Source organism: Perna viridis, chromosome 12, assembly GCF_037379345.1.
Source record: "Perna viridis isolate PV_CMFRI_1.1 ecotype Kerala chromosome 12, ASM3737934v1, whole genome shotgun sequence".
Lineage (NCBI taxonomy): Eukaryota > Metazoa > Mollusca > Bivalvia > Mytilida > Mytilidae > Perna > Perna viridis.
The window spans coordinates 876,592-888,813 of record NC_142456.1 but is presented as its reverse complement, the minus strand read 5'-3'; the positions used below and the strand labels follow the sequence as shown (position 1 = coordinate 888,813).

Below are 12,222 nucleotides of genomic sequence, written 5' to 3'. Positions count from 1 at the left end.
ACTTTATACATGCTTAATGATTTTGTAAGTGCAGACAGACTATCAATATGTGCTGGCTCAATATTTCCCACTTATAACCACTTTGAATTTCAAGATATTAATACCCTTATATTAATAGAATCATCCTCTTAATTGGATAACAAACCATCACTGAAAAGTTTCATTACAAACATTTATGACAGAGGAGTATCATGATTGGAAGTACTTACACTAATATCTGTAGTTATATGTTGACTTTTTACACCTTAAAACTGCTTAACAAATGTTCCCTCAGTACAACATAATGATACATGTAGTATGATTACCAATGAGACAGTCATCCATCAAATACAACAAACAATTAAACTTCTACAGGTCTTCAATAATGGACAATTTAACCCGCAAGTCCCCTAATAATAAACTAAAATTTTTAACCATAGGTGGAATATCTTTTTTTTCTATTTCATTTAAATGCAACAAATTTGAGAATTTAGAATTATTCTAGTAAAGAGAAGGGGTGTACTGAGTGATCAATTATGTAGTGTTTAAGATCACAATTGCGACTTCGTACCAGAGACTTTTACCCAATCTGACAGTGAGTCCAGTTCTGGTTCTTGTTCATTCTCTTCTTTTATCCACACTCTTGCATTATCTTCATCAAAATCCATTATGATTTTAAAATAATGGTACCAGTTTACTTGGTTTGTTTCCCTGAACTTCAGACCAAGAGATATCACTTTTCATAGATTATAATTCTAAATTATGTTCAGATGACTAGTAATAACCAAACAAGCGGTTAAAAACAAAAGGAGATTTAGCAGTCTTAAGACAGATATGGGGTTATTGAGGTATACTTCTATGCAATGTACAATACATTCTGCAAAGTCAGTTTACAATTAATATTTTGTCAGGAAATGGTATTGGTGGATGATGTTAATCAATGCCTTTGTTTGTGAATGGAATGAGCTAACATTTTCTGTTGTTGTCACGAAGAGACTGAGATCTGACAGTTTTAAAAGTCAGATAGAAACTACATCACAATCTGCTGTTTTCCACCACAAGGATCTTTAATGCATGATTTGCAATAAAACTTTGTTTCTCTACCATGAGGATCTTTGCAAACAATTAAACTGTTTTCCAACATTACGACCTTTAATGCATGATTTGCAATAAAACTTTGTTTTTCTACCATGAGGATCTTTGCAAACAATAAAACTGTTTTCCACCATTAGGACCTTTAATGCATGATTTGCAATAAAACTTTGTTTCTTTACCATGAGGATCTTTGCAAACAATAAAACTGTTTTCCACCAATGATACCTCTCAGTTTGTGTGAATTGCAATAAAACTTTGTTTTCTGCCATGATGACTTCTAAGACTACATGAGTTGCAACAAAATTTTTTTTTTTACCACGAGTATTTTTGCAAGCATGAATTGTTTATTAAAACATTGTTTTCAACATTGAGGACTTCTGCAGACATGAATTGCAATAAAACTGTTTTCTGCCACTAGTACCACTCAGCTTGTATGAATTGCAATAAAACTTTGTTTTCCACCATGTGAACCTCTGCAAACCTGAGTTGCAAAACATGAAGACCTTTGCATCGTAAATTGCAATAAAACATTGGTTTCACCAATAGGACCTTTGTAGACATGGACTGCAATAAAACTTTGTTTTCCAACATGAAGACCTCTCTTACTGTATGAATTGCAATAAACTTTGTTTTTCAGTATGAAGACTTCTAAGACTGCATCAGTTGCAATAATTGTTTGTTTTCCACAACAAGATTTTTCCAAGCATAAATTGCAATAAAACTGCTTTCCACCATTACTACCTCATGGCTTGCATGGGTTCCAATAAAATTTTGTTATCCACAATGAGGATCTTTGCAAGCATGTAGAGAGTTCTAATACATGTATACAGATGAGTCCTAATACATTTGAAGAGAGTTCTTGTACTTGTAGAAAATGCTAATACATCATGTACATGAAGAGAGTTCTAATACTTGTAGAAAATGCTACTATATCATGTACATGTAGAAAGTTCTTATACATATATTAAGTTCCAACACATGTAGAGTGTCCTAACACATGTAGATTGTCCTAATACATGTAGAGTTGATTACTCTTTCCTAATACATGTAGAGTTCTAATACATGTAGAGAGTTTTACTAATAATTTGTAATAAAACAATAGGCACTGTTTGTGACAAAATCATTTGAAAATCTAACATCTTTTTTCCATAACAGGTGAATTTGACCTGAAGCAATCCATGCAACTACCATATTATTTCAGTCCTTCATCATTTGTTGTTCCATTACAGATCAGCCATCAATATGTCAAACACGACCAATAAAATCATGATCATTGCCATTGAATATCATATATTCTTCCTTTTCACAAAAAACTACTAAATAGTTTAACCTAAGAAATAACTTCAATTACTTTTCTTTTTTACTTGCTTTTTTAAAAATTAAATACAATTCATGAATTAAATAATTTAAAGTCAAGTTAAGTGAAAATAGCTTTCATTTTTTTTTCATATCTGAAATTTAGACGAAACTTTATCTGTAATTTTAGATTGGTCATCGATCCTTTTTATAGTTGAGCAGATCAGGGAATGTAATACAACATGAAAATCTGTTCCCATTTATCAACTGTCCTAGAGAGCTAGAGGAGTTATTTCTACTAGTTTACTTAACACATAATGTCCTATAGTCTCCGTGAGAAAAAAAACAGTTCATATAAATTTTAAACTGATGCTCCAATTCCCATAGCATCTGAGGGCTATCACTTCTAAATCTTGGAAATCATTTGCCATATAAGGTAAAATATCAATCTCATATTAGGAAAATGTTTTTTAATCATCTTATAAATGAGACACAAAATTAAAACTGAGTTATTGCCCCTTGTACAGTAAGCCGGCATTCAGGTGGGTGTTGGTTAAACAATTAGGCTTTTAATAGGACTAAATTTCCAGAAAATTTTTAAAAAAGGGTATGACAGGGCAAATCTGATGAAGTAAAAGAATATTATAGGGTGATTTTTATAAATTTAGCACTACATTATACTCTTGACACACACATCTTATTCATCATGTTCACCTCATTATAATGAAAACTCTTACCAAATGACATCAAATCTAACATACACACTTAATTCATGTCCTGTAAATGACTTTACTACACCAAATGGGAAACCAAAGCAGCTTTGGAACATCTTGAAGTCTTCAGTAACCACAGATTTACAGACTGTCAAAGCTGTCTTGGTATCATGTTGTTGAGTGTCATGTATTACATGTTAAGAAAAATCAGATTTTGAGAAAGTGAAATAAAACATACCTGTCTTCAATTTGATGAATTAAGTCATAAGTCATGTATACATATAGAAAAACGGGTTTTACTATCCAATCGAGGAGAAATAAAATCCCAACTTTTCTTCAATATGATGAATTAAGTCATCAGTCATGAATACATGTAGAAAAACAGGTTTTACCATCAAATCAAGGAGGAAAAAAAAAAACCAACTTTTTAATGTTTTCAACCAATTAATTTCAATTTATAGGGACAATATAGGGGAAAGGGCAATTTTAAACAAAAATATAGGGATTATAGAACATTGCCAAAAAAGACAGGGATTATATAGGAAATATAGGACCAGTTGAAGGCCTGAGTAAATATTAGATTAAGAACTTTCTTTCTTAAAGCTGAACTTAGAGCACAAGAAAAAACTACAAGTGTTTTATCTCCAGTACATGTGTAATATAAGTCCGTCCCATGATGATCTAAAAGTACACAGATTGAATAGCAAACCAAGCCAACATTTAAATGATTAATAGACAAGCTAGCAGACCAATACATTAAACACAAACTACTGCATCCATTATATAAATATGAAATGTAAAGTGATACATGCATCAGAAAACAAAGAGACATATAAATGTCATTTTTAACCATGCATTATTTTTTCCATTAAGTTACATAAGTAGTGCACTGTAATTTGTTACCCATAGCAGTAACTGATAGATCAGAATATATTAATGTTTTAAAGAAATTTAAATGCCAGTTTAAAAAAAAAACTGAATATGTTAGTACTAAATGACAACAGCAAAATATTAAAATATAAAAAATTCTGCAAAATCCCCTAAAGAATATAAATCCATTTCAAAACCCTTGAAAGAGGCATATTTTCACAATATTACAAACCTATTTTTTCCTCTTTATCTAGATGAATGTGTGGATACCACAATGATGTCTTAATAACTCAATGAGCTCAACATGTAACTACATACACACTCAATTTAACTCAATGTATGAGAAAGCAATTGACAAAAGTCATGAGCTACACAAAAGCCCCAACAACAAATCTGGGGCTACACAAAATATCAAAAATCAGGAGCTACATTGCAAACCAGGAGCAACACAAAAGCCCCACAGCAAAAGGCAGGAGCAACACAAAAGCCCCACAGCAAAAGTCAGGAGCTACACAAAAGCCCCACAGCAAAAGGCAGGAGCTACACAAAAGTGGCTGCAGCAAAAGTTGAACACAGAACATTAAAGGCAAATATTTACATTTTTAAGCTTGATAGATATTTAAGTCCATGATATGGTGTTTGAAACATTTTTGTTTCTGAAAACAGAACCACTAACAGTCAAAAGAAAATTGAAATGTCTTGAGTCCATGTCCTGTATTTTGTACTCCACTAAAGTGAAAACATAGCCTCTAAGTGTAGCTAAATATATTTCACATATCAAAGACCATTTATTATCTGTGAGCATTAAGAAAAAATCCCCAAAAATTGCTAAATAACAGACTAATGGACAAATAAAACACTAAATGCTCCAGCCACTTTGTCCAGTGGAAATAAAAACAGCTTTTTGAATTCATACCTGTTAATCCTCTCACTTGAGAGCGAGAATGTCACAAAAACAACTAGATATCATTGAGATGGGAGCCATCTCTGTGGGACCCGCTGTCAATAACATGTGGTAAATAAGCTGATATGCAGCATTATTTGAAGTTATTACATAGTCTCGTTATGTGAGATTTTATTCTAAGATTTGTTAAGAATGGACAGATGGACAGTATGAACAACAGACAGACCTTTGACCTAGGAAGTTATACAAACATTATGACATACCCTCTGGTGTTAGTTAATATACATGTCAAGTATTAACTTTGAAATCATAATGGTTCTCAAGATATAGGGTGGATACGATCTTTACCACAGGACATGGGGTTGTCAACTGACATCAAAGTTTTTTTACCTTGACCTTTGACCTAGGAAGTTGTACATACATTATGACACACCCTCTGGTGTTGGTTAATATACACATTAAGTATAAAGTATGAAATTATAACAATATTTTAGATATAGAGCAGACATGAATTTTTTACGGACAGACAGACGGACATTGGGGAGAATTTCCCCATGAACAGAAGTTAACTGTTATGGAACAGACATTGGGGAGAATTTCCCACATGAAAAGAGGTTAACAGGTATAGAACAGACAAATGTAAAGCAGAATACCAAAGCCATAAAGCAACAAGGATGAACATAAAACTCTTTGCCATAATTAGTATAAAGCATACAATGTACATTTAAATCCCTTAAGTTTACATACAGATATATATTTTCAAACATGTTTATTCAGACAGTAACTGATTAATGGTCCAGAATGCAACAGAAAAAAGTCAAGTTATACATTATAAAAACAAAGACATCAATTATCAATATACTAGACAAAGTATGATATTTACCAAATGCCAAATTTGAAAAAAAACTAATGTGATTAAATAATGATATTGTCTTTCAGAAATTCTCCATGGAATCATTCTGTTGTAATACATTATGATGTCACATGGATAAGGATGGGTTTCCTGAGATGAGAGAAAGAAGTGACGTTAAGATCACAAGAATGAGTCTCGGTGGACAAAGCTTAGAAGTAATCTTCTCACTATGCATGGAATGTTTCATCAGTAAAATATTTATTTAGTTTTCAAAAGAGTCTGGCAATCAACTGTAGAGTAAAAAGATTTCTATTCTAAATGAGAAGTTAAATGTTATATTACAGTGAGTAAAATGTAGACATTACAGAGCTGAGACCTACACAGCTCAGACAGAATAGTAACTCTACACTGAGACCTACACAGCTCAGACAGATTAGTAACTCTACACTGAGACCCACACAGCTCAGACAGATTAGTAACTCTACACTGAGACCTACACAGCTCAGACAGATTAGTAACTCTACACTGAGACCCACACAGCTCAGACAGATTAGTAACTCTACACTGAGACCCACACAGCTCAGACAGATTAGTAACTCTACACTGAGACCTACACAGCTCAGACAGATTAGTATTTCTACACTGAGACCTACACAGCTCAGACAGATTAGTAATTCTACACTGAGACCCACACAGCTCGGACAGATTAGTAACTCTACACTGAAACCTACACAGCTCAGACAGATTAGTAACTCTACACTGAAAACCACACAGCTCAGACAGAAAGGTACCTCTACACTGAAAACCACACAGTTCAGACAAAAAGGTACCTCTACACTGAAAACCACACAGCTCAGACAGATTAGTAACTCTACACTGAAAACCACACAGCTCTGACAGAAAGGTACCTCTACAATGAGACCTACACAGCTCAGACAGATAAGTAATTCTACACTGAGACCTTAACACAGCTATGACAGGGAGGCACCTCTACACTGAGACCCACACAGCTCAGACAGGTAAGTACCTGTACACTGAGACCTACACAGCTCAGACAGGTAAGTACCTCTACACTGAGACCTACACAGCTCAGACAGGTAAGTACCTCTATTCTAATGCCAACACCCATTTTCCCACGTTTAATTCCTTTTGGGTGAGACACACACCTCCGTAAACTTCAGGGCTCTCCACCAAGTCCCTAGGAACAGTGTTAATATTTCAATAAGACAGGTAAGTTTTAATGAGTTATCATAAAAAAAAACTAAAATAAACAGAAACCAACATAGACAACAATAGGGTGAACAGGGTTTGACACTAACTTTTCTAGCTAGGTAGCCCAAAGGACTCTCTAATCATCAAATTAGGTAGTCCTTAAAATTATCTTGCAGCCCTATCTTTGATATAGTAAGATTATAAGAATAAATTTAGGTAGCCCAAAGGGCTACCCATTAAAATCAGGGTTGGCACAGGACTACCGGACTACTGTTAGTGTGGAACCCTGGTGATACCATAATAAAACTGAAAACATTTTTTGTGGTCGTAAAAAAACATGGCACCAGCATCTCTTTGACGTTGAACTTTGTCCTAAAATCTTATTTTTCTTTGTAAGGGACAAATAAGTACTTAGTGTGGTCAACCATTTTTTGTTGGGGGGATGGACAGATAAGGTGATTTCAAAATACCACCTACTCATTGAGTGGGGGTGTAAATAAAACTTTCCACTCGATTCTACTGGTACCAGCAATCAAGGTTTTACGAAATTATCATCAGATAATATTACAGAAGCAATAAAACAAACAACTTTTAAATACAAGCATTTGTGGAATTCACTGGCTCATAGACAACTCAAATCAATGTTATGAGTCTCCAAGTACCAATAATTTCAGGAATTTCCACTATCATATCTTCTAATAATTCCCCAATCTGTCGTAACTATAACTTAGTTGGTAAATCTGATACTATAGAACCACTTTATAATCTGACAAACAGTAATGGGTAATGATATATGACATTAATATTCATAACAAAATATGACATTGTAGTATAAGTAAATGTACATTGTATTTATTATTCATAAATTCTGTTTGTTATCTTCAGGAATCTGCATGTCAAAGAAATAAATTTGGAACAGTATGTGCCATCTGAGATATAAACATATAAGGAAATTTTCATTATAATAATGAATCTGAAAAGACAATAAGGAAATACAGTAAGGTTTTCTGGATCAAGTTCTATGCATATGTTGATTGTTAACAGAAATTAGTAGAATTTAACACCAGGTGCAAATTGTGGCAGCTAATTTCATGGCAACTAGAGAAAATCCAATTTCTAGAACAGATAAATTTCAATAGCTGCTGGCCCGATAACCTGAGCAAAGGTTTTGCCACCTACCTACTCACCTTCCATACATTACCAAATTAAATATCTAATTTTTTTTCCTCCAGAAAATCCCATTAAAATCTTTCACTTACCACATTCTACATAACAAGTTTCTTCCTGCATATAGTAATCATCACAGTATCTACCATTAGGGGAGGGTATGGGACTGTTACACTGTCTAAATCGTCTTTTCTTCCCTGCTCCACATGATACAGAACACTGGGACCAGGAACTCCAAGATCCCCATCCCCCATGTACTGGTTCTGGTAGTAGCAAAATATAAAAGTATCGATCAGTGTACATTTGAGTGATACCTTTGAAACCAATTGAAACATGAAGTTGATACCCCGCCCCACTTGTACAGGAAATTGATATCAGAAAGTACCCATACTGTGAAAGTATTTTACTTCTTGGATACCAATTTTCATGAATCAGGGAAGAAGCACAAGTTCATGGATTCTTGAATTCATGGTTTTGAAGTTTTCAGTTTACACATCAATGGAAATCTACTATCTGTTGGGAACCAAATTTTGTGGTTTGACTAACCCATGAAAACCACAAAAATTGGTACCCTACTAACAATAGTACTTTCAAAGTAATAGCTCACAATGTAGGCCTCATCTATATATAAAGCCACACAATCAAATTGAAATAAATCCTTGGGAGCCAAAATAATTGTGACAGAATTCAGAAGGACAGACAGATCATATACAACCACTCGTTGAATGGGGATGTAATATTAAATATCAGTAAACAAAAAATGTTAAGAACATTTCAGGGGTAAGTACTAAATTCAACCTGCAGGGTTGTTCTGTTTAACCATATCTATTCCCATTATATGTACTGTGTATGATTGCTATTTCTCTGCCTTAGTAACAATTTCCCAAAATAACTTACACAATAAAAGATGTTTTACAGACAGAATGATTAAGATGATTAAATCTCAAGGAACAACAGTTAAGCAAAAAAAAGCAAAAAAATACAGTAAATACAGATTTTTTAAAAAGCTGAACTGACCTTCCTCATTACAATCTCCATTATGTTTGATTTTAATCCGCTGCTGTTGTTTACAACTGGTATGTTCTAAATAACACAGTGTTTGGTAGGTCATTCCATCATCACCACAGACATGGTCATGGATGTCTGGACAAGGGGTGATTGGACAGCGACAGGAGGGCTCTAATGTGACGGGGTCGGCATAACACTCTCCATAAAAGGCACAGAAATAGTTATGGCAGGAAGCTACAAATAAAAATAATGAAATATTCTATATTAATTTGTTCTGATTCAAATATATAATCTGTACAGTTAAATAAAGGACACCTGTTCCTCTTTTTTGTGTTTCCATTTAAAAAATCAGTGGAAAAAAACACAAAGCAAACAAGGCTCTCCTTCCAAAAAATAGTTTTCCTTTCCTCTTTCGTCTTACCCCAAACTTGACCTTTTATGAGCAACTTTTTATGAGAAAAGCAGAGGACGCTTACCGTACCGATGCACCTGGTCCATGCTCCCAGTTTTTAGTGGAGTCCGAGTTGCTCATTTGCTTTTGTTACTTTGTATGTATGATTTTAGTTACTTTGTGTTCTTTGTTGTGTATGTCTGTTTTCCATGTTTGGTCTTTGTCCCTGGATTACATTCTTATGATCACCGCTATAACCTTGGTTCCCTTAATTACTCTTTCTATTAAGACTTTAATAAATTCAAAAAAAATTCACATCTTTCAGAGGGTTTTTGATTTATCACATAAAACATCTGTTTTTCGACAGATAAAAAATCCCCACATCAGTTCTATGCAGGATACTCCAAGGAACATTTGTACCAAGTTTGGTCTCAATTGATCCAGTAGTGTCAGAAGAGAAGATTTTTGAAAGAAATAACATTAAAAATAGCAAAAATTGTTGAAAAAGGGCATTAATTCAACATGACTTAACAGATTAAAACCAAAATTTGACAACAGATAGATCTCATCATGCTGAACACTTTTACTTAGTTAGAATTAAGCTAAACCTAACGATTTTGGAAATTTATGCAAAAAACCACTGTCTGATCCTTATATTATATTTTTAGTAATGGCGGCCTTGTTTCTTGATGAATCAAAAATCCCTACATCAGTTCTTAAATGCAGGATACCCCAAAGAACATTCATACCAAGTTTGGTTCTAATTAAGCAAGTAGTTTCAGAGAAGAAGAGTTTTGTATAGTTGTTAATGACAATAACAGATGCAAAGTGATGGCAATAACTCAAATGGCCTTGTGCAGGTGAGATAAAAATGGTAGGTAAGCTCTCCTAAAATTTAATTAATGCCACAGGGTTTTAACTTAAACTTTGGCATGGTAGATCACAGCTTAAATTCTGGCAGCCTTTATATAGTTCTTAACAATCACAGAAGAAACTGTAATAGTCCACACCAAATTTAAGAGCTATTGGTGAGTGGGCTCCTGCTTATTTCAAACCCTGTGCCTGGTGGTAAAAAAGTGACATGAGCATTCTTAATCAGATACTAAGAATGACAGAAGTCAGTTATTATCCTGTTACAAAATGACTAAATTGGGGAAAACAATGTGCCACTCATTGCCAGATTCTTACACAGAATGGTACTTAATGCGGCTATTGTATCACATTGCTTATGTTCATTTTCAACAAAAAAATTAAAAAACACATCATGCAGTAACTATAATATAGTCTTAAAGCCTTTAAAGTGTTGGTTTGCATAACCCATAATCAAACAGTTTACGCATTTTTAATTTTTTTTTTTTTAAATTACAAAAATGGCTATAAAATCTCTATTGTGCAGAATATAGCAAAAATAAAATTTGCAGGGTGTTTTGTATCAATATAAGCTGCATGAAAATGCAAAAAAAAGTGATTTTGTCCCAGATACCTCCATAAGCCTGAAAATTTTGTGGCTCAGATCACATATATGCATTAAGTTACCAATATATGGGAGTCGGTATTTCGGGTATACCGAGCCCTAGCCCGAGGTCAACTTCCCGGAGCCGAAAATGATTATTGCCGATATCTTTTTTAAAATGGGGTAAATTTCTTAAATATTTTAAAGAAATGTCTGTGAGTACAAAATAAATGTATTGAAATATTCAATTTAATGAGGGATAAATTTTGCTTTCAAGTATCAAAGAAAATGTGTTTAAAAATGGGTATTTTAGGTATCCTGTCTCAGGAATGGGAGGTAACTTGATGTAAAAACTTTCTAAATTAAAAATGCAATTTCTGATGATAAACAAATAAAAAAATTATAGTTTTGTCTCATTTGACATTTCTTTGTTAAAGATGTTTTCCCATTATATGAATAATGGATTTTTCACAGTGTCATATTTAAGTTATTATTTCTATTTTTATTTGTCATATATTTATACTTAATTTTCATTTTTTGTTGGTTATCATTATTATTATTATCTAATATAGGCAGTGTATATTAGTATAAAATAAATTCCTTGTCTAATGTTACAATATTATTAACAGAGCATCGTGCAAGTCGGTATATATAATTAAACCCACTTATATACAATTGCAACATGAAAGATTACACTACTTGAAAATACAGTAAACGGGAAAAAAGTCACAATAAAGTCACTGAAACAAAAAATAAACAGAAGAAAAGAAAAAGAACAGATGCAGCCTTCCCCTATCTTCATACATGTTATAATTAAGTAAATTATGAAAGTAAATGGGTCCCTAACGACAAAACACATGTGTACCAATATGATATAAAATTATATCAGTATCAAATATACATTTGTATCATTTACAGCGTGCAGGTCCGGGTGTCAAAAGAATAGGCCTGCAGAAGTGCTACGCTTGTCGTAAAAGGCGACTAAATAGTGCTCAGAACCCTAGCCAGGGGCTAGGGCACTCTGCCCACAGAGGAACTGGGTTGTGTGCCCCTGGTGGTGGAATGGGGTACCCCTGGTGTGTTAAATGCTAGGGTTGTCAGGCTATAATACGGAAAACCTGACCGCAAACCGTGTTGGGAAAGATGCCACGTTCTGTGCACGTTAAAAAACCCTACTGTGGTATTCTCTCAGAGTAGGAACCATAGGGCTCCGCCATAGGAGGCTAAATTGCCCAACCCTACCCACCTTCCTCTATTTCCAGTGGCAATAAAAATTTGTCA

The 12,222-nt window shown here is 33.8% G+C and overlaps 1 protein-coding gene across 6 annotated transcripts in view; it reads right to left on the bottom strand.

Annotated features, from left to right (window-relative positions):
* Nucleotides 1–12,222, bottom strand: part of LOC148600684 (agrin-like) — a 159,685-nt gene that overhangs the window by 64,640 nt on the left and 82,823 nt on the right. For all 6 annotated transcript variants that reach the window (XM_088556680.1, XM_088556683.1, XM_088556681.1 and 3 more), the window contains exons 3-4: nucleotides 9,107–9,331; nucleotides 8,182–8,352 (exon numbers count right to left, since the gene is read on the bottom strand). In XM_088556680.1, the coding sequence (XP_088412806.1) occupies nucleotides 8,182–8,352; nucleotides 9,107–9,331 (396 nt within the window). The remainder of the gene's footprint in view (nucleotides 1–8,181; nucleotides 8,353–9,106; nucleotides 9,332–12,222) is intronic.